This window comes from Bubalus kerabau, chromosome 6 (genome assembly GCF_029407905.1).
Source record: "Bubalus kerabau isolate K-KA32 ecotype Philippines breed swamp buffalo chromosome 6, PCC_UOA_SB_1v2, whole genome shotgun sequence".
Classification (NCBI taxonomy): domain Eukaryota; kingdom Metazoa; phylum Chordata; class Mammalia; order Artiodactyla; family Bovidae; genus Bubalus; species Bubalus kerabau.
In genome coordinates this window covers 116,570,893-116,592,147 of record NC_073629.1, presented here as the reverse complement: position 1 = coordinate 116,592,147, position 21,255 = coordinate 116,570,893, and the positions used below count along the sequence as shown (strand labels likewise).

The 21,255-nt window shown below is 45.3% G+C and overlaps 1 protein-coding gene across 1 annotated transcript in view; it reads left to right on the top strand.

Moving 5' to 3' along the window:
- The window catches only part of IQCA1 (IQ motif containing with AAA domain 1), a 185,278-nt gene that overhangs the window by 8,077 nt on the left and 155,946 nt on the right, over positions 1-21,255 (top strand). Inside the window, exons 2-5 of the mRNA XM_055586542.1 lie at positions 4,519-4,843; positions 7,328-7,447; positions 12,126-12,317; positions 15,455-15,526. Of these exons, the coding sequence (XP_055442517.1) occupies positions 4,519-4,843; positions 7,328-7,447; positions 12,126-12,317; positions 15,455-15,526 (709 nt within the window). The remainder of the gene's footprint in view (positions 1-4,518; positions 4,844-7,327; positions 7,448-12,125; positions 12,318-15,454; positions 15,527-21,255) is intronic.

Here is a 21,255-nt window from a genome sequence, read left to right as displayed (position 1 = left end):
TTGTTTGCTAAGTGGAATTTCAGATCTGAGTTCCAAACAAAATTAGCCTGTCATTTTCTTCTGTAATGTTGTCCTGCCAGGTCTAGGCCCTGAGCCCTATTTCGTCCACACAATGGGCGAGTTTTCTGCTTTGTGGGAACATGTGTTGAGTCTCTTGGCCTGTGGGGCCTGCCATCACCTGTCAGGTCAGCGAAAGCCTTGGGTGTCCTGCCCCTTCTCAGATGCTGGAAGTCTGGGCTTCAGAAAAACCAAGAACCTGCTCAGCTTCTTTGTGTCTGTTCATCATGCAAACAGTGAGACATTCTGAGCTGAGTGGAATTCTAACTTTCTGATAGTAGCTTTTCGTCGTTATAATAAAGTTGTCTAGCAGAGTGCTGTTTCACTAGCAGTATTTTAAAAATATGGCCAAGTTTGGAGAAATCTAATACTTGAACCAGAGATTGTGGAGTGGCAGAGGCAGTATTCAGCCACCAAACTCAGTGGGGTGCTGGGAGGGAGGAGCCGTTCAGTTGTGTGTGTGTGTGTGTGTGGTGTGCTGGGTCTTCATTGCTGCGCAAGAGCTTTCTCTATTTGCAGAGAGCAAGGACTACTCTTCATTGCAGAGCTCAGGCTTCTCACTGCGATGGTTTCTCTTGTTCTGGAGTACGGTCTCTAGGTTGCTCAGGCTTCAGCTGTGGCCCACAGGTTTAGCTGCTTCATGGCATGTGGGATCTTCCTGGACCAGGGATTGAACCCATCTCTTGCATTGGCGGGTGGATTCTTAAACACTGAGTCACCAGGGAAGCCCAAAAGTTCAGTTTTTAACTGTACATCTTTGTTTTCTTGTGTTCAGCACACCTCTGCCCTCCAGGGTTTGTCCTGACAAACTAGAGTCCTTTAGGTTTCAGAGCCTGAATTCTGGAGCCAGGCTGCAAATCCTACATTCAGATTATACAACTCTGGGCAGTAGCTTCTCTGTGCCTCGATTTTCTCATCAGTAAATTGGAATAATAATAACAATTGCCTCATAGGGTTTAGATGTCAGAAAGTGAAGAGGAACTAAAAAGCCTCTTGATGAAAGTGCAAGTGGAGAGTGAAAAAGTTGGCTTAAAGCTCAACATTCAGAAAACGAAGATCATGACATCTGGTCCCATCACTTCATGGGAAATAGATGGGGAAACAGTGGAAACTGTCAGACTTTATTTTTGGGGGCTCCAAAATCACTGCAGATGGTGACTGCAGCCATGAAATTAAAAGACGCTTACTCCTTGGAAGGAAAGTTATGACCAACCTAGATAGCATATTGAAAAGCAGAGACATTACTTTGCCAACAAAGGTCCGTCTAGTCAAGGCTATGGTTTTTCCAGTGGTCATGTATGGATGTGAGAGTTGGACTGTGAAGAAGGCTGAGCACCAAAGAATTGATGCTTTTGAACTGTGGTGTTGGAGAAGACTCTTGAGAGTCCCTTGGACTGCAAGGAGATCCAACCAGTCCATTCTGAAGGAGATCAGCCCTGGGATTTCTTTGGAAGGAATGATGCTGAAGCTGAAACTCCAGTACTTTGGCCACCTCATGCGAAGAGTCGACTCATTGGAAAAGACTCTGATGCTGGGAGGGATTGGGGGCAAGAGGAGAAGGGGATGACAGAGGAGGAGATGGCTGGATGGCATCACTGACTCAATGGACGTGAGTCTGAGTGAACTCTGGGAATTGGTGATGGACAGGGTGGCCTAGCGTGCTGCAATTCATGGGGTTGCAAAGAGTTGGACACGACTGAGCAACTGCACTGAACTGAACTGATATGTAAAGTACTTAGAACAGTGACCGACGTGATGTAAATATGAGCTGTTACCATCATCTTCATTTGAACCTGAAGGAGTTTTCACATCAATAGAAGCTTTTTATTTCCGGCCAGGAAGATGAAAATCTCCCATCTCTGCCCCAAGCATAGGAAAAAGAAACAGCATAAACTAATACAGCACTATAAGTCAACTATACTTGAATAAAATAAAAAATTTTAAAGTACAGAAATGAGTATATAAACAGTAACAGATTTAAGTTCCTTTCTTGTTTTATGAGCACTAATACGTCAGTAGGTTTAGAAATTAAACAAACGTCCTGCCTATTGAGGTTGTGGTAACACTATGATTTCCATATTTATCTTTCTCTATAAATAAGAATGTTGCTTTGTTCTTAAATTATTTGTTCTTATATTTTGTTCTTAAGTTATTTCAAGTCCTCAAAATTAACAAAGCAAATGTTTGTTTTGAATTTAAGTGATTTATTGAGAGAGCGGCAGTAGATCAGTAGAGTCTAGTACTAAAAATGAAGAAACAACACAGCACTTAATTTTGAAAAATGTTCAGAGTATAGGCAGTGGCTTACCATATTTAAATAACTTAGCATGACATCTGGTTAGTAAATGTTAATCATTTGTATGTTTAATTAGAAATTTTGGAAAGACCTTGGAAGCGTCTTAACTGAAAGGGGTAGGGGGAAGGTCGCCAACAAACGGCTGAGCTCACAATCCGTTCTGGGACCAGGCCGGGGCGTCCCCCTCCCCCCATGGAGAGAGCCAGGATTAAAAAAAAAAAAAAAAAAAAGAAATTTTGATCAATAAAACAAAAATCAAATTACAAAAAAAGGAACATTTTAAGTGTTATTTTCATTTATCTGAAACTTTTATTTTAAAAAATATTTAAATTTTACTTTTAAATTTATATTAATTTCAGGCAGATGGACATGGAAACCCTGTTTCTTACATGTTGTCTCAGCAGATGTTGTGATTATGCATCTCGTGGTGGTGGTGGTGGGGGGGGGCATCTTTTATTTTGAGTGGAGGTGGCAGCATGGGTTGGATTGTGGGTTCAGCTCACGGCTGTGAGCTGACCTCCCCTCTGAAGGGCAGACCCTACCTTCCACCCCGATAGAGAGATGGGAGCCGCCCTGCCCCGTGGATGCTGCGAGGATGGCACGCGGCTCGGAACTTGGCCGGTGGCTGGTTTCAGTGTGTGATGCTCACACGTTCTTACCCCGTGGGAGGGAGAGGAGCCTGCGTGAGGAAGGGCAGATGGTGGAGGAGAGTTCCTGAGGGCATGCCTGGGGATGACCTCAGGCAGGAGATGAGGGCCTCCTGTTCAACAAGGTGGGTTGACCAGCGTATGTATCTCCACCTCCTCCCGTGACGGCCTCTGAAAAGGCAATAAGGGCTGTAAACACACAAGGGCCACAAGAACGCTTGACCAGAGATAGCAGGACGCTGTCAAGGGACGAAAAGCAGATGTGGACGAAAGGGAGGGCCTGGGTAGAGAGTGTGACCTGCAGGTCAGCAGAGGTGGGTGACCAGCAGTCTGCAGGACCCTGGGAAGGTCGTTCAGAGGTGAGGTGACTGGTCACAGATCAGCGGAGGGGCATTTCCACCCCAGAGAGCAAGGGCCACGCTATTCCCATCCTGGTGGCCAAGGCCGGTGCAGGTGACCTGGACCCAGGGCGGGACACGGGACACAGGTGGGTACAGGCATGAGAGTCTGGGCTGACCCAGGACAGGCCGTGAGAGCCCGTAGCCCCCTGGACCCACGAGCTTCTCAGGCAGGTGTTTGGAGCCACCCTCGCCAGCACGTTCCTGGGAAGACCTTATCTAGAGAGATGGACATTGTGGGTTTTACCCTCTTCCCAGGGAGACAGCCAGGATCCTGCCCACCCCTCGCCCCCTGGTTAGGCCCGCTGGTTATAAGAAGTCCCTTCCCAGACACAGTGAACTTTCACTTAGCTTTTCAGAACTGGATCTTGGATATAAATGAGAGCCAAAAATTGCCCAGATTTTGAAAGAAAACAGAAGTCTCTTCTGTGAGTGTATTGATCAGAGTCCTGGCAGGGATAGGAGGGCATGCTCAGTGGAAATGGGGGGATGGGTTATGGTGGGGGGATGGGGGATGGGGGGTGAATAGGGGGCCGGGTGACAAAAGTGTGGGCTAAATCTTGGGAAACCAGCAAGGGATTGGGGGTGTGGCCACCACCCTACACCTTTGGTAGAAGAAGGGGGCAATGGAGGGGACACCCTTCCATCTAACCCTCCCACTCCTCAGCACCCCTGGCTGCACCCCTCACTGACTCAGACAAGAGTGAGGAGCCAGCCTCCCAGGCTGGCTGGTAACTCAGTTAATTCCAACTCAGCCATGTCATTCTTTGGCTCCAGGATGCAGTGATGGGTCGAGTTGGAATGAACTGAGGAGGCGTGCAGCCGAGGAGGCTGAGGAGTGGGAGAGTTAGATGGAAGGGTCTCCCCTCCACTGCCCCCTTCTTCCACCAAAGGTGAAAGGCTTTTTAAACTATTTATTTGATAATAATAGTTGTAGTCATATCCAAAACTCATATGCCCAACAAAACAGAACATACGTGGTCTAAAGAACATTGCTGCCACATGCGGTGTTCTCAGCTCATATTTATGGTATGTTGCTTTTTGTTACACCAGATGGCCAGTATCTATGCCTTGCAAAGTAATTTCTGCTTCCTGAACTGTCTACTCTGTCTTCCCTCAGAATGTATAATAAGATGTGGCATCAGACCCAAGAAGCCCTCAATTCTTTGCTTGATACAGAATCTCAGAAGATGATGGAACCACAAAAGAATCAAGTGTTCATCTTCCAGATGTTAGCCACCTTCTATATCAAATACGTGCAGATCTTCAGAAACCTGGAGAATGTCTATGACCAGATAGTCCACCCACAGAAACGCATTCTGATCCGAAAAATCCTGGATGCAGTGATGGGTCGCATCCTGGAGCTGAAGAATGAGATGGTTGAGTTGGAATTAACTGAGTTCCATTACTTTGATGATATCTTACAGGATCTAAAGTTGGAGCCTGTAAGTACTTAAGTTTTTTGTTTTTTTTTTAATATTAGTTTCTTTTTGTTGTAAATAAGATATGTAGGCCTGTAACCAATAATCTACAGACTTTCTAAGCATATTGACTGGTTGTGTGTTGTATTGAAAGTTGAAGCATAGCCCTTCAATGAGACTTTACTGCTGTGGACAAGGATGGGGTTCATTCAGCTTTTGGTTCAGATGAGTTGTTGCATGGTCCTGGGGTCTGCTGAACACTGGGATTGTTGTGGTGTTACTTGTCACCACGGTATCTGCCCGAGCCAGTTGGAAGAATGGACTAGGACAACCCTTTCACAAATAATCCCCCCAGTTTCCAACAGCAATGCCACTTCTGTTTCCAGAAGACATCTCTGTCTGGCCTTTGCCTCCCATCATCTTCTTGATGAGCAGCCTCTTGGTTGCTGGTTCCTAATTCCCAGGAAGATGCATCTCCTCCTTTGCTTTGGGTCAGTGGTGACTCAAATCCTCTAGTAACACTTCTACAGTTTTGATCATTGACCTTGGAATGGGAAACATTCATTTGACCTCCACTGATAGGATGAGATGGTTGGATGGCATCACTAGCTCAATGGACATGACTTTGAGCAAACTCTGGGAGATGGTGAAAGACAGGGAAGCCTGGTATGCTCCAGTCCCTGGGTTCACAGAGAGTTGGACACAACTAAGTGGCTCAGCAACAGTTTGAAATACCTGCACACAAAAGAAGAACAGGGGTTTAAACTAGTGTATAGAAACAAGTTTTCTAATACAGCAAATTCATTTTGTAAATGATTGTTGCAGTGGGGTAATTAAGGTAAAAATAAAACCAAATTATTTTTTTAATTGTAACCATTTACACACAAATGGTCAATGTGTTGATGTTAAATTATTAGATTTAATTCAAAGAGCTCTATAGCTCAATTCTTTGCTATCTGAACTTAAATTATTATTTTAGGTAGGCTTCAGTTCAGTTCAGTTCAGTCCCTCAGTCGTGTCCGACTCTTTGCGACCCCATGAATCGCAGCACGCCAGGCCTCCCTGTCCATCACCAACTCCCGGAGTTCACTCAGACTCACGTCCATCTAGTCGGTGATGCCATCCAGCCATCTCATTCTCTGTCGTCCCCTTTTCCTCCTGCCCCCAATCCCTCCCAGCATCAGAGTTTTTTCCAATGAGTCAACTCTTCGCATGAGGTGGCCAAAGTACTGGAGTTTCAGCTTTAGCATCATTCCCTCCAAAGAACACCCAGGCTGATCTCCTTTAGAATGGACTGGTTGGATCTCCTTGCAGTCCAAGGGACTCTCAGGAGTCTTCTCCAACACCACAGTTCAAAAGCATCAATTCTTCGGCGCTCAGCTTTCTTCACAGTCCAACTCTCACATCCATACATGACCACAGGAAAAACCATAGCCTTGACTAGACGAACCTTTGTTGGCAAAGTAATGTCTCTGCTTTTCAATATGCTACCTAGGTTGGTCATAATTTTTCTTCCAAAGAGTAAGTGTCTTTTAATTTCATGGCTGCAATCACCATCTGCAGTGATTTTGGAGTCCAGAAAAATAAAGTCTGACACTGTTTCCAGTGTTTCTCCATCTATTTCCCATGAAGTCATGGGACCAGATGCCATGATCTTCATTTTCTGAATGTTGAGCTTTAAGCCAACTTTTTTCACTCTCCTCTTTCACTTTCATCAAGAGGCTTTTTAGTTCCTCTTCACTTTCTGCCATAAGGGTGGTGTCATCTGCATATCTGAGGTTATTGATATTTCTCCCGGCAATCTTGATTCCAGCTTGTGTTTCTTCCAGTCCAGTGTTTCTCATGATGTACTCTGCATAGAAGTTAAATAAGCAGGGTGACAATATACAGCCTTGACGTACTCCTTTTCCTATTTGGAACCAGTCTATTGTTCCATGTCCAGTTCTAACTGTTGCTTCCTGACCTGCATACAGGTTTCTCAAGAGGCAGGTCAGGTGGTCTGGTATTCCCATCTCTTTCAGAATTTTCCACAGTTTGTTGTGATCCACACAGTCAAAGGCTTTGGCATAGTCAATAAAGCAGAAATAGATGTTTTTCCAGAACTCTCTTGCTTTTTCCATGATCCAGTGGATGTTGGCAATTTGATCTCTGGTTCCTCTGCCTTTTCTAAAACCAGCTTGAACATCTAGGTAGGCTTAGATAGGATTATATTTCTTTAAAGAAAATTCCTCAAGCTATCATTAGTTCATTGAGGCCTAATTGATATGGATTACTGGAATTTTGCGATAATGATCAAAATGAGATATGTTATACTTTCCCCTTTTGACTTTATTTGTGCCTACCTGATGGGGACAAGCTGTCTCACACCACTGGCTTCCTCACCTTGTAAGTGAGGGTGGGAGGTCGAGTGAGTCTCTGATGCCCTTGTCCTGACTGTGGGTTTTACATGGATTTGGGTCCTGGAATTGTGACCAAAGTGCTCTTTTGTTTCTTCTTTCTCTTCTCTAGCAACAGTTAGATATCCCCATACCCAAGTATTTTTTGAAGGAGAAGTTGGAAGTCATAAAAGGAAGAGAGAAAATCCTTTCTCAGATATTAGCAGAAAGTGAATTAGATGTATCTGCAAAGGTTTGTATATCGTTTTAATAAACCTCATTCCATAATCTGTAAAACCTCCTTTTCTGCTGCTCCTACGTGTAGGAAAAACAAGACTATTCTCAATGCGAGGAGAGCAACAGCCTTTCCCCCATGTTATTCAATCAGTAAGACATTGCATAACTTTTGGGTGTGTTTTTGACCAGTCGTAGCCACTCCTGTCCAAGAACTTAGAGATCAAAACACAGTATTGGTTAAATCAGAAGCTCTGAGATTGAGTAGATGATCAACTCAGTCTCATGTTTCATCTCCAAGTCACCCAGCCTACGGTCAGAAACTGAACGTTGTTCATATAAAATAATTAAGTACTGAGTAACTAGGAGCTATAAATGACACTTTATGAAAATGCTGATTGACCTCCTATAACTTCAAGTTGAGGGAGACTTCCCTGGGGATCCAGTGGTTAAGACTTTGCCTTCCAATTAAGGGGGTGCAAGTCCCATCCCTGGTTGGGGAGCTAAGATTCCACATGCCTCGTGGCCAAAAAACCAAAAGATTTTAAAAAAAAGGAAAAAGTATCAATGTTATAACATATTCAATAAAGACTTCAACAATGGTTCACATCTAAAAAAACAAATCTTAAAAAGTAACTTCAAGTTGAGTGGCACTTAGATCACCTGGAGTAGACTCTCTCTGGGGAAAAGGGGGAAACCTGTAGACCCCCTGGACAGCCCCAGGCAAAGCCCAGTGGGAGCTCTAACCGCTTTCCTCCTTTGTCCCCCGGTATGCGCGCAGCTGCACCCTCTGCCCGTTACAGTAGCTGTCTTGGCTTTAACTCTCTCTGCCTTCTCGTGGGTTCTGTGTGTATTTCCCCGCAGCCTCCTGGCAGGCAGCTCTTTCCGCAGGGCACTGCCATACATGCCACACTGCCAACCTGATGCGTTCCAGTGCCCCTCCCTGCCTCCAGAGTGATGCCTCCCGCCCTCCAGCTGGTCTTCCCGGCCTAAGCATTAAGGCGGCAGCGGACCATGCACCCAGGGACGGTGCAGGGTGACAGGGGCATCGTTAGTAGCCATGCTGAGACTGCGGTGCAGCCTAGGTGCACAGGGGAAAACGACTCCCATGGCCTTCAGACGGGTATGCCCCAGGGGACATTGCCAGTCCACGCTGCGCCACGCGTTAAGGAAGATTCCAGGTGCCCCCGGGATGGCGGCAGGGAGGGAGCAGCGCGTGCCCTGTCTGCCCGCCGCGGGACACAGGTCGGGTACTGCTCTCTGAGCACACACACTGAGCCCTGAGCCATCTGTCGTTTTGCACGGGCGGCTTCACGCTGCACCCCGGCCATACATGCCAGCCAGTCAAGCGGTCCTCTTCCTGCAGAGCCTGGTGTGACACAGTGTCCCTGCAGACGCCTCGCCTGACCCGCCTCATTCAGGACCACCCCTCCTCCCACTCCTCCTCTGCTAAACATCTGGCCCCTCTTCTGCATCAAACTTTCTTCCAAGTGGACTCCTGGCAATCTGGCCTTGGGGGTCGTCCAGCCATCCCTTCACCACGGGCTCCTGGGTCTGTGCCTTCAGTTCCCACATCACTAAAACAGAGCCCGCCCCCCCACCCCAGGCATCCCCACCCCCGGGAGTCCCTGGCCCAGAGCGTTGACATGCAGTGCAGAATCCACAGGATCTCCTGGGAAGACGGAGAAGGGTGATTACATCGCAGGCGGCGCAGTCGCACTAAGACGTCCTCCCTGCCGCTTCGCCTCCCCCAGTCCATCTTGGTTTGTGCAGGGTCAGCAGTAGAAAGGTTTCTGCCCCTCCTTCACTCAGCATTCAGCCTCAGCGGTTCCTCTCTCCTCCTTAGGTCAAGCCGTTCATCTGTGTTTTCCAGGCCCATTTCTGGGGTACCTAAGGGTGCTCAGTGGAACATGGGGGTTCCGGGCAACAGCCGGGTGTCTGTGTGACTTTCCTGGGCTTGTCATTGTCTCACTGGACCCCCTGCTCTTGCCTTAAGCTGTTTATTTCTTGCAGATATTTACAGTGTATACCCCAAGACGGATTTTTTTATTAGAATTCTTTTTTTTTTTCTGTGTGGCATGTGGCATATGGGATCTTAGTTTCCAGATCAGGGATCAAGCCTAGGCCCTCTTCATTAGGAGTGCAGAGTTTTAGCCTTTGGACCACCAGGGAAATCCCCGCACAAAGAATTTGATAAAGGGAAAATAACCGCCCACTTCTGCACTGGTCATGCTGAGTATTTACTCTTATGGCCTCCTCCACTGACTTTCAGATATCTTTGTTGTATTGAGTGGACATCTCAAATCCCTCACATGTATCCCATGAGGGCTGAAATTATTTTCAGAATGGCAGTGTGCAATCTAAAGGAAATAATAATAAATGGCATTTGCTGAGCACCTGCTCTACACTTAAGGGTTTATACATACATCATCTGATTTATACCAGCATAATATTTATTTTGGGCTTTCCCAGTGGCTCAAATGGTAAAGAATCTGCCTGCAATGTGGGAGGCCTGGGTTGGATCCCTGGGTTGCGAAGATCCCCTGGAGGAGTGCGTGGCAACCCATTCCGATATTCTTGCTTGGAGAAGCCCATGGACAGAGGAGCCTGGCGGGCTACAGTTTACAGGGTCACAAAGAGTCGGACACGACTGAGGGACTAAGCACAGCACAGCATAGCAGTATTTATTTGGGGCTTCTCAGGTGGCACTAGCGGTAAAGAACCTGCCTGCCAGTGCAGGAGACTTTAAGAGATTCAGGTTCCATCCCTGGGTCGGGAAGATCCCCTGGAGAAGGAAATGGTAACCCACTCCAGTATCCTTGCCTGGAGAATCCCATGGACAGAGGAACCTGGCAGGCTACAATCCATGGAGTCGCAAAGAGTCAGACACAAGTGAAGCAACTTGGCACACACGCACGCATGCAACATTCATTTTCCCTTCACTTCCAAAGTGCATTATTGAAAAGAACTGCTCCCTGCAAATCCGAAGCAGCAAGATGTCCCTGGACACCAAACCCTACACAGTTGTGTGAAAGAGCTTCCTTGGAAGGCTCTGGTGCACCTCCATGCTGAGGGGCCGTGGGTGCTTTAATGAAAGAGGGTGACCCGTCTCACTTCAAATGGGGTGAGTCCCTTACTAACCATAGGAACTGCATGAATTACTTTATTTTCTTCAGCCTCAGTCTTCTTTTTATATATGTACAAAAGGGAAAGTGTTAGTCTCTCAGTCCTGTCTGACTCTTTGCAATGCCATGGACTATAACCCGCCAGACTCCTCTGTCCATGGAATTTTCCAGGCAACAGTACTGGTGTGGGTTGCCCTTCCCTTCTCCAGTGGATCTTCCTGACCCAGGGATTAGACGAGGGTCTCTCACACTGCAGGCAGATTCTTTAGCATCTAAGCCACCAGGGAAGCCCTTTACAGATGAATATTTGGCTGCGTTGGGTATTAGTTGCAGCACTCGTGATCTTTAGTTGCTACAGTTGGGATCTTAGTTCCTTGACCAGGAATCAAACCCAGGCCCTGCTTTGGGAGTGTGAAGTCTTAGCCGCTGGGCCAGCAGGGAAGTCCCCAGCCTTGGTCACAGTAATACTTGTCTTGGCCATTGCCTTGTGAATTGGATGAGAAAGCACGTGGAAAGCATTTCTGGCATCTATAGGTCCTCAATAAATGGCCCTTCCCTCCCTTTCTTGCCACTTTCTCTGCATTCCCCGCCGCCACCCCCGTTACACGGAGAAGTGACCATCCTGAGGAGCGGTGGCCCAGGGGATGAGCTACAGCACCTGCCCGTGGGCTGCACTCTCCTGCCCGCACCCACGTGTGGCCGTTGCTGCCCCCTGAGGCCCGGGCAAGGGCTCAGCCCATGATTGAGTGGTTTTTGGATTCAAACAGCCTCTTCCTTCTGTCTCTGTCCAGGCAGGAGGCTTGGGTGAAGCCACACCAGGTCCACAGCTTCGCCCTCCCTCCTGGGACGACAGAGGGCCTCAGGCCTGAGCCCATGCAGGGCCCCAGACGCACCCCCCACCAGCAGCAGCCTTGCTCTCATCCCTGTCCTCGAAAAGCTGCACTGCCCCTCCCTGACTCTGGCCAAACTTCCCCCACGTGAGATCTCCAGAGACAGCATTCTTGAGCAGTTCCCACCATGGTTAGATGTTTTAAAGGACAAATATGGAGGTGCTGGGAGAGCTTTCTCTTACAAAGTTAAATGCTTCTGAAATGGTCCAAAGATTAGTTTCACATTCACTAGATGGTTCTGTAATTGATTTTAAAGCCAGCGTTTGGCTTCGTCTATATTTCGCATTTTAAATTCTCATAGTAGATCTATATTTTTAATTTCTACTATGAAGTTAATGGAACATTGGTAGCCATTTCAGGTTGATTTTGATCCGTTTTCATTGGCATCCCTCGTATAGTCTGCTGCCAACCTAAAACATTGTGGAGCTAATTAGTATTTCGTTCAAAATGGTAGAGGAAGGCTTAACAGATCCTTACATACAAGCTCACAGCGTGAACATGACATATTATCAAAATATGCGTGTGCTTGGGAAAAAAATGATTCGTATTGAATGGCTACAATTCTCTCAGTAGTTTGGAGACTCTTAGCAGGGTGGTGTTAGAAGTAAGCATGTGATGTTTCTGGAATCAGTTAAGGTTGTGAGCGTGTTTAAACATTGATTTATCTTAAATGTTTTTGCAGAAATACCAAGTAAAGCCTATGCCCCTAGAAGAGGCTGTTAAATTGATCCAGATTGCCGAGAGGGCACGGCAAGGGCGCCTGAGAGCCATGTTCATGAAGCAGATCTACCTGCAGGAATACAGAGCCAAGCAAGCCAGGTTACTCGGTGATAAAGTGGTGGATGTGAGCGCCGCTGCGCTGAGAATCCAGAAGGTGTGACCATGGGGGACAAGGTGGAGATGCAGACCGGGGGTGGGGCTGAGCGCCAGAACTCAACATTCCCAAGTCCCACCTCTAGCAGAAGAGTGGCAGTGACAGTGTCCGTCACTCAGTCGTGTCCAACTCTTTGCAGCCCCACAGACTGTAGCCCACCAGGCTCCTCTGTCCATGGAATTCTCCAGCCAAGAATACTGGAGTGGGTTGCTATTTCCTCTTCCAAGGGATCTTCCTCACTCAGGGATTGAACCCAGGTCTCCTGCATTGCAGGCAAATTGTTTATGGTCTGAGCCACCAGAGAAGCCTTTAGTAGAACTGGACTAAATTCCAGAAAAGACTGTTTTATCCTGGGGAAACTGTTGAGCATGCTTGGTTATGTTTTTTTCAAATTGCATTATAAATAGGTCTGAAACTCAGGACCTTTTATTGATGTATTTTTAAAAATCATCTATAAGTTTCGGAGGCAGTATTGCTATACAAGTCCTCACTGAATTTTTAAAACTGCATTTACACACAGACATGTGATTATAGAAGGGAGCAGGGTTAACACCTAGGAGCTTACAGAAGCGGGTACCATTCACGTAAGCCTCAGGGAACACCACGGATGACCACACGTGGATGCTCCTTTCAGAAGGAGCCCTGGAAATTTCCTTGCCTTTGTCAGATGACCCTCTTGATTTATACTCCCATCTTTTTTCAAATTGTGACTGAGGTTGCTCATGGAAAAATGAAGAAAACTGCAGCTCGATACAAATGAGAATTAGATTGGCAAGAAAGTGAGTATAAGGACATAAAGGGGAGCCAGAAGCTCAGAGCTCTTGTCCCCAATTGTGTTTGAATGGGAATTGGGAGGGGGCTGAGGAGAGGCAGAAAAAGACTACTTTCTTTCAAGTTTCTGTGGGGACATAAAGTCTTTTTTAATTTACTTTATTGAAATATAGTTGATTTACAATGTTTTGTTAATTTTTACTGTACAGCAAAGTGATTCAGCTGTGTGTGTGTTTGTATACATATGTGTGTGTGTATACTTTTTCATATTTTCCATTATGGATTATCAGAGGGTGGTGAATATGCTTTCCTATGCTCTACAGTAGGAGCTTGTTGTTATCCATCCTATATATGAAAAGGGTCCTGATGAACCTATTTGCAGAGTAGGAGTAGAGACGCAGACACAGAGAGTGGGCTTGGGGACACAGTGTGGGGGAGAGGGCGGGGTGAACTGAGAGTGTGGCACTGACGAGTGTACACTTGTTTAGTCGCTCAGTCGTGTCCGACTCTGTGTGACCCTGTGGACTGTAGCCCGCCAGGCTCCTTCGTCCATGGGGTTTCCCAGGCAAGAGCACTGGAGTGGGGTGCCATTTCCTTCTCCCATGTATACGATACTATGTGTAAAATAGTAGGAAGTTGCTCTATAACACAGGGAGCTCAGCCCACTGCTCTGTGATGACCTAGAGGGGTGGGATCTGTGAGGGAGGGCCAGAGAAAGGGGACACATGGATACATACGGCTGATGGACGTTGTTGTATGGCAGAAATCAGCACAACATTGTAAATCAATTGTCCTCCAATTGAAAATTTTAAAAAGACAGTAAAAATAATAATAGCTGCCTCTCCCACCAGCTCCCACTCCGTTTTTTTTCCAGCCCCACTTGGCAGCTGAATGTCTGTCCTCTATGGGGTTTGAAGTTTCTGGGATATGGGATATGGGATACACATCTGAGTTCAGAGCTTGAGTTGTACAATTCTTGGATGTTACTCGGTAATATTTCTCCACGGTACAGTGGAAATCTTGTAAAACCATGAAGTACCACCCTCAGATTTAGTCCCAATCCTGCAATCCAGGAGTTTCTCTTGAAGAAATACAGGTATAGGAATCTCACCATAAAAAAAAAAAAAAAAACACTATAGGCTATTTCTTTATGTTCTCCAGATTTGTGGCGATATATTTGACATGTCACCCTGCTTAACTTTGCAATGTATGACATCATGGTTAGATATATATGTGCATTTCATGAGGATGACCACAGTAATTGGTCACACTTAACACACCCATCACCTCGCATGAACGCCGTTTTTCCTTACACTGAGAGCGTTTGGGGTCTACTCCCCTAGCAGCTTGCAGGTATAAGATACAGTATTGTTCACTGAGTCACCATACCATACATTCTGCATTCCCAGAACTTGTTCACTTTATAACTGGTCCTTTGACCACCTTCACCTGTCTCCCTCACCTGCCCAACCCCTGGCAGCCACAAAAACTACTCTGTTTCTATACACTCGGTATTTTTAGATTCCACATGTAAGTGAAACCGTAAATTGCTTGTCTTCTTACAACTTATTTCTCTTAACATCATGCCCTTAAAATTCATCCATGTTGTCTCAAATGAGAACTTCCTTCTCTTTGTGGCTTCATTGTATGTATAAACCAGGGTTTCTTTATATACTCGTCCATCAACAGACGAGTTGTTTCCGTGTCTCGGCTCTTGTGAATGGTGCTGCAGTGAGCACTGGTGTGCATGTATCTCTTCAAGTCAGTGTTTGCCTTTTCTTCCAACAAATACTCAGGAGTGGAATTTCTGGAGCACACAGCAGTTGTTTTTAATTTTTTGAGCACTCTGCTTACTGCTTTCCATAGCGGCTGTACCCAGTTCCATGCCCACCAACCATACTGGAAGCTTCCCTTATCTTCACATCCTCTCTGACACTTGTTATCTCTTGTCTTTTCGATAACATCCATCCTAACAGGTGCGAGGCTGTCACTGGGTCAGCTGTGGGCTCTGCAGTTGCGACCAGGGTCTTGGATAAGGGTGGATCCTCTTTTGTCCCTGGGTGGACAGAACTGCCTTAGTCCTCCTTGTTTAATAGGGGATATTGGGACAAGGTTCTTCATCAGGGTCCACAATTGGGTCCTCCGACAGTGGACAGTGGTATAGGCCACTTCTATGATTCATTCTTTCTTTAAAAATGTCACTGTGATCACAGAAGGAAAAGCGCTCCATCAACACAGACACGTGGGCAACCTTGAGTGCATCATCATTGCGTCATTTGGCATGTGCGGGTTATGTGGGAGAAATGGCATGACCATGTTTGATCTACCTTTATGTATTAAACAAGCAAGCATTTCTTTGTCTTTAGGTTTGGCGAGGTTTCCATCAGTGCAAGAGAACCGAAAGACAGAGACAAGAGGAGATGATATTTCTGGGTATGGTAAGTTTTCTTGTAGACAAGATCAGCATCTGGTTCTCTTAAAGACCAAGGAATCTGTAAGACCCGTGTCCTCCTTAGGGAGCGTTTGAGAAAAGAAAGGAAAGCAACATACATGACCGGTGATGTAAGAGAATGGAATCCCGTGTATCATCTAGAAGGCTCCCTGGGGAGGGGAGGGGTTCTGGAGACACAGGATCGTGTCTGTTTGGACGTCTGTTGGGGTACGTGTGCTGCTCTGAAGCGGGGACAAGCTGTGAGCTGCTCACCAGTGTCAGCTGTGGCCTCCACTCTGTTAATATCTGTTAGTATTCATGACCAGGAGAATGGGTTTGCCCCAATATAACTGCCTTCTCCTGGGTGATGTCCATCAAGTGAAGTGAAGTGAAAGTCCACTCAGTCGTGTCTGACTCTTTGCGACCCCAAGGACTGTAGCCCGCCAGGCTCCTCAGTCTATGGGGATTCTCCAGGCAAGAGTACTGGAGGGGGTTGCCATTCCCTTCTCCAGGGGGTCTGGAGATTACTGAATCAAGAGTTGAATGGATATATTCCTTAGTTATTACCACAAATTTAGCAGCTTCAACAGCACAACCCTGCTCCCTCAGTCTCTGTGGGTCAGGGGTCTGGGCTTGGCTGAGTCCTTTGCTCAAGGGCTCATAGGCGGCAGTCTGGGTGTTGGCTGGGGATGGAGTCTCACCTGAGGTTCAATGGGGAAAGAAACAGTGCCCGAGCTTGTGTGGTTGTGGGCCAGATTCAGTTCCTGGTGGGATGCCAGGCTGAATGCCTCAGTTTTTTCCTAGTTGTTAGCTGGAAGTGGCCCCCAGCCCCTTGCCATGTGGACTGTCCACGTGGCAGCTTGGTGGGGTGGGGAGCTGCTTCCAGCCCCATGGGAGGATCACGAAAGTGGTGTGTATCAGCTTTGCCCTGACAGTGAAAGTGAAAGGCGCTCAGTCGTGTCGAACTCTTTGCGACCCCGTGGACTATGGGGTCCATGGAATTCTCCAGGCCAGAATACTGGAGTGGGTAGCCTTTCCCTTCTCCAGGGGATCTTCCAATCCCAGGTCTCCCACATTGCGGGTGGATTCTTTACCAACTGAGCCACAAGGGAAGCCCAAGAATACTGGAGTGGGTAGCCTATCCCTTCTCCAGCGGATCTTCCCGACCCTGGAATTGAACCGGGGTCTCCTGCATTGAAGGCGGATTCTTTACCAACTGAGCTATGAGGGAAGCTTTGCCCTAGTCCGATGGTAATCAGGGAGTTGTAGGGTCCACTCTGTGTTTTTTATGACAAAAGTGATGAAAGTCATGGAGCAATGGCCTGAGTGTGGGACCAAATGCTACTTTTTCTATATACAGTAATGTCACTGGTAAGATCTTTTCATTTACTTTAAATCCTAAAACCTCAGAAAATGTAAACAGTCTCAGCTTTGGTTGATCGCAGAACCCACTCTCTACTCTTGCATCACTTTTGTCATGATCTGTCTAAATGCCAGGTGATGCGATAAATCATTTCAGGATAGCATGCATTTTCCTCTGGGAGAAGGAAATGTCAGCCCACCCCAGTATTCTTGCCTGGAGAATCCCATGGACAGAGGAGCCTGGTGGGCTACAGTTCATAGGATCGCACAGAGTCGGACTGAAATGACTCAGCACGCACACACGTTTTCCTCTGACCCTGCATCCTGACTGCTCCACCTGCTCATTGGCCCCATGCATCATCTGTTGTCAGCACAGGATGGAAAACAGGTGTTATTTTGCTTGAGGAAGGGATTCACCGCCGTGGTGCCAACACCTGGAAGAGTATCTTTCCCTGGTGAAGGGGCGTGTGCCCACCGCACCTGTGTGCAGAGTCTCAGTTGTGGTGTCCAACCTTTACTGTCTCAAAGAATATGGTGACTCATCCCAGAGGGGCGTATGTGATTCAAGAAGTACCCTGATTTTATCACCTGCATTCTTGATTTCCCTTTCATCTTTGATTTTCAAAAACGAGTCGACATTTCTGTGGGGGACTGAGGGCCCCTGGGATTGCAGCTCCTCTTCCGTTTCTTGGTTGGTGGGGCACTGCGAGCATCAAACTGGTGAGTCACTGCCAGCTGTTACAGATCTTTATGATTTTAAGGCGGTGCTGGGTGGAATATTATTCAGCCATTAAAAGAGGGAAATCTTGATACACGCTACGACAGGGATGAACTCTGAGGGTGTTATGCTAAGTGAGACAGACCAGTCACAAAAAGACAAATGCCTCATGCTTCCATCTTTATAGGGGACCTAAAGTTGTCAGACCCATAGAAACGGGAACTATAAGGGTGGATGCCAAGGGGCATGGTGGAGGGAAGCCAGCAGTTGTTCAATGGGTATAAATTTTCAGTTTGGAAAATAAAAAAGTCTCTCCGAATCTATTGCACAGCAACGTGAATATACTCAACACTACTGAATGGTTTACTTACAAATGGTAAAGGTAACACATCTTATGTTACGTGTTTTTCACCTCAGTTAAAAAAATTTTTTTAGCTCCCTGAAACATTGAAATGTATACTGAAATGGTTTTATATGAATCATGACTATTCTGTTAATACATGTCAAAAAACTACATGTTAAAAATTTAATGAGACACTGTATTTCCTTGAATCTAAGATTTCATTCATTATAGGATACATCATGATGGAAAGTGAAAGAAAATGTTTGGGCAAATAAAACACCTCCCTTCAAAACACCTCCCTTTTTGTAATACGTATATCCCTAATTTCAGATATGTTAAACTGTGAAAAATGTATAGCTTAGAACTGGTAACAGAGGCAAGTTTTATCAGTCTTATTGGGGAGGGAGGTTTTTTCAAGTTATAATTATATTGGAAGAGTTAATATTGTTAAACGACCATACTCTCTCTCTCTCTTCAGTTGCTAAGCTGTGTCCAACTCTTGCGACCCCATGGACTGTAGCCCACCAGGCTCCTCTGTCCATGGGATCCTCCAGGCAAGAATAGTGGCATGGGTTGCCGTTTCCTTCTCCAGCGACCATACTACACAAGGCAGGTTATAGACCTGGTGTGAACACTGTACACTCAGTTGCTTCAGTCCAGTCTGACTCTTTGTGACCCTATGGACTGCAGTCTGCCAGGCTCCTCAGTCCATGAGATTCTCCAGGCAAGAATACTGGAGCTGGTTGCCATGCCCTCCTCAGATTCAGTGTTCAGTTCAGTTCAGTCGCTCAGTCGTGTCTGACTCTTTGCGACCCCATGAATCGCAGCACGTCAGGCCTCCCTGTCCATCACCAACTCCCGGAGTTCACTCAAGCTCATGTCCATCGAGTCGGTGATGCCATCCAGCCATCTCATCCTCTGTCGTCCCCTTCTCCTCCTTCCCCCAATCCCTCCCGGCATCACAGTCTTTTCCAATGAGTCAACTCTTCGCATGAGGTGGCCAAAGTACTGGAGTTTAAGCTTTAGCATCATTCCTTCCAAAGAACACCCAGGGCTGATCTCCTTTAGAATGGACTGGTTGGATTTCCTTGCAGTCCAAGGGACTCTCGGGAGTCTTCTTCAACACCACAGTTCAAAAGCATCAATTCTTTGGCACTCAGCTTTCTTCACACTCCAACTCTCACATCTGTACATGACCACTGGAAAACCATAGGCTTGACTAGATGGACCTTTGTTGTGTAATCCCTATCAAATTACCAATGGCATTTTTCATAGAACTAGGACAAAAGTTTTTTTAATTTGTATGGGATCACAGAAGACCTTAAATAACCAAAGCAATCTTGAGAAGGAAAAACAGAGCTAGAGGTATCAGACTTCCTGATTTCGGACTGTACTACAAAGCTACTATAATCAAAACAGTATGGTACTGGCACAAAAAAAGACACATAAGTCAACAGAACAGTATAGAAAGCCCAGAAAGAAACCCATTAATTGACCATGGTCAATTAATCTATGACAAGGAGGCCAGAGTATAAATGGAGAAAAGACAGTCTCTTCAATAAGTAGTGCTGAAAAAACTGGACAGCTACACGTAAAGAATGAAATTAGAACATTCAAAATATCTGCCTACCAGTGCAGGAGACACAGAAGATGTGGGTTCAATCGCTGGGTTAGGAAGATCTCCTAAAGAAGGAAATGGCAACCTGCTCCAGTATTCTTGCCTGGAGAATCCTTTGGACAGAGGAGCCTGGCGGGCTACAGTCCATGGGGTTGCAGAGAGTCAGACACAACTGAAGCAACTGAGCACCCACATACTAACACCATATACAAAAATAAGCTCAAAATGGATTAAAGACTGAAATGTAAAATCAAGTTATAATTACTGATAAGAGTGTGATGAGGTGTTTATTCTCATACATGGTGAGTTAAACTGATTCAGCTTTTCTGAAAGAGGCAACACGATCATGAAAATATATGCTTTCCTCCAGTTCTATTTCTATCTTAAGTAAATCATCAGAAATAAAGGTTTATGTGCATAGACATTTCCTACAGTGTTGTTTTTATTAACGAAAAGTTGGAAATAATCCTAGTGTTCTAGAGTAGGGATGGAGTTAAATGATTTATGGTGGACTTAGATTAAAGTAATGATATGCCACCATTAACAAAATGTTTATGACTTATTTCTGATGTGAAAATGCTCAGAGTGAAAATACAGGATTTAGAATTACACATATAATATGAGTTAAACTAAATATGTAATGTATATCCATGCACACAAAAAATAAAGTTTAAGTCATGCTCCTCCTAAATGTCAGGACTTTGAAAGTTTTTTGTTTTGATTGTATTTTCCAAACTGTTTAAATTTTACTGCATTAACTGGGAAAAGACACATATTTAAAAATAAAAGCAAATGGCCAAAGAATATTATCAAATTTTTCTTTTCAGATCTCTGAATTGTTTGATATATATACATAGGTGGACAGGTAATGATACAAAATTATTTCTCTGTTCCACTCATTAGAGAAACACAGATAAGAGATGTACTGATAAAAACAGTGGTTATCTCCAATTTTCTACTTCAGAAATTAAGCTAGCAGTCAGAAGATTCAATCTAAGATAATCTAAGTTTAACATGAAATTTTATATAAGAAGCACTTTTGACTTAACCATTTCCATTTAATTTAATTCAGCCAACATTTACTAAAAACCTACGTGTAGTACACCAGAAACTTAGAGAATGGCCAAATGCTATTTTTCCATGGTAAAGTCTTAATGGCTTACACTGATACCAAATAAAGATAGAATTGCTTGTTTTTCATTGTGATTTTTCTGTTTTACTTTGCCGTTTATATTTGCTCAGCTTACATAAAATAAGTCTGTTTTAATTTCTCAGCGATACAGAGTTTGGACAGTGGAAACAGGACAGCGTGTCTGTTTTGTATTACATGTGACTTTCTCCAGTTTGCGTTTCCTCCAAGCATGTCTTCTCTTGGTGTCACGTGTTCTATGAAATTGTACACCGTTGAGAAATGTATGGATCCAATTTTTAAAAAGAATGGTATCTTCTGTTGGCTGGCTGATAACCATAAAAATCCATTACCCCAAATCCTAGGAATGTTTTCAATTAAGTCTATTTTCCACTATATCACTAATTAAGATAGTGTCTACTCATTTTAAAATTTCATTTTTCCATTATTTTATTTTGTTTTCTCAATATAGAAACTGTTGCCTTCTCTGATTAAAACAGTGTTTATATCTTTGTGGGAAGCCTGGCGTATTTCCAGGGGTGACTATTTAGTAACTGAATCCAGAA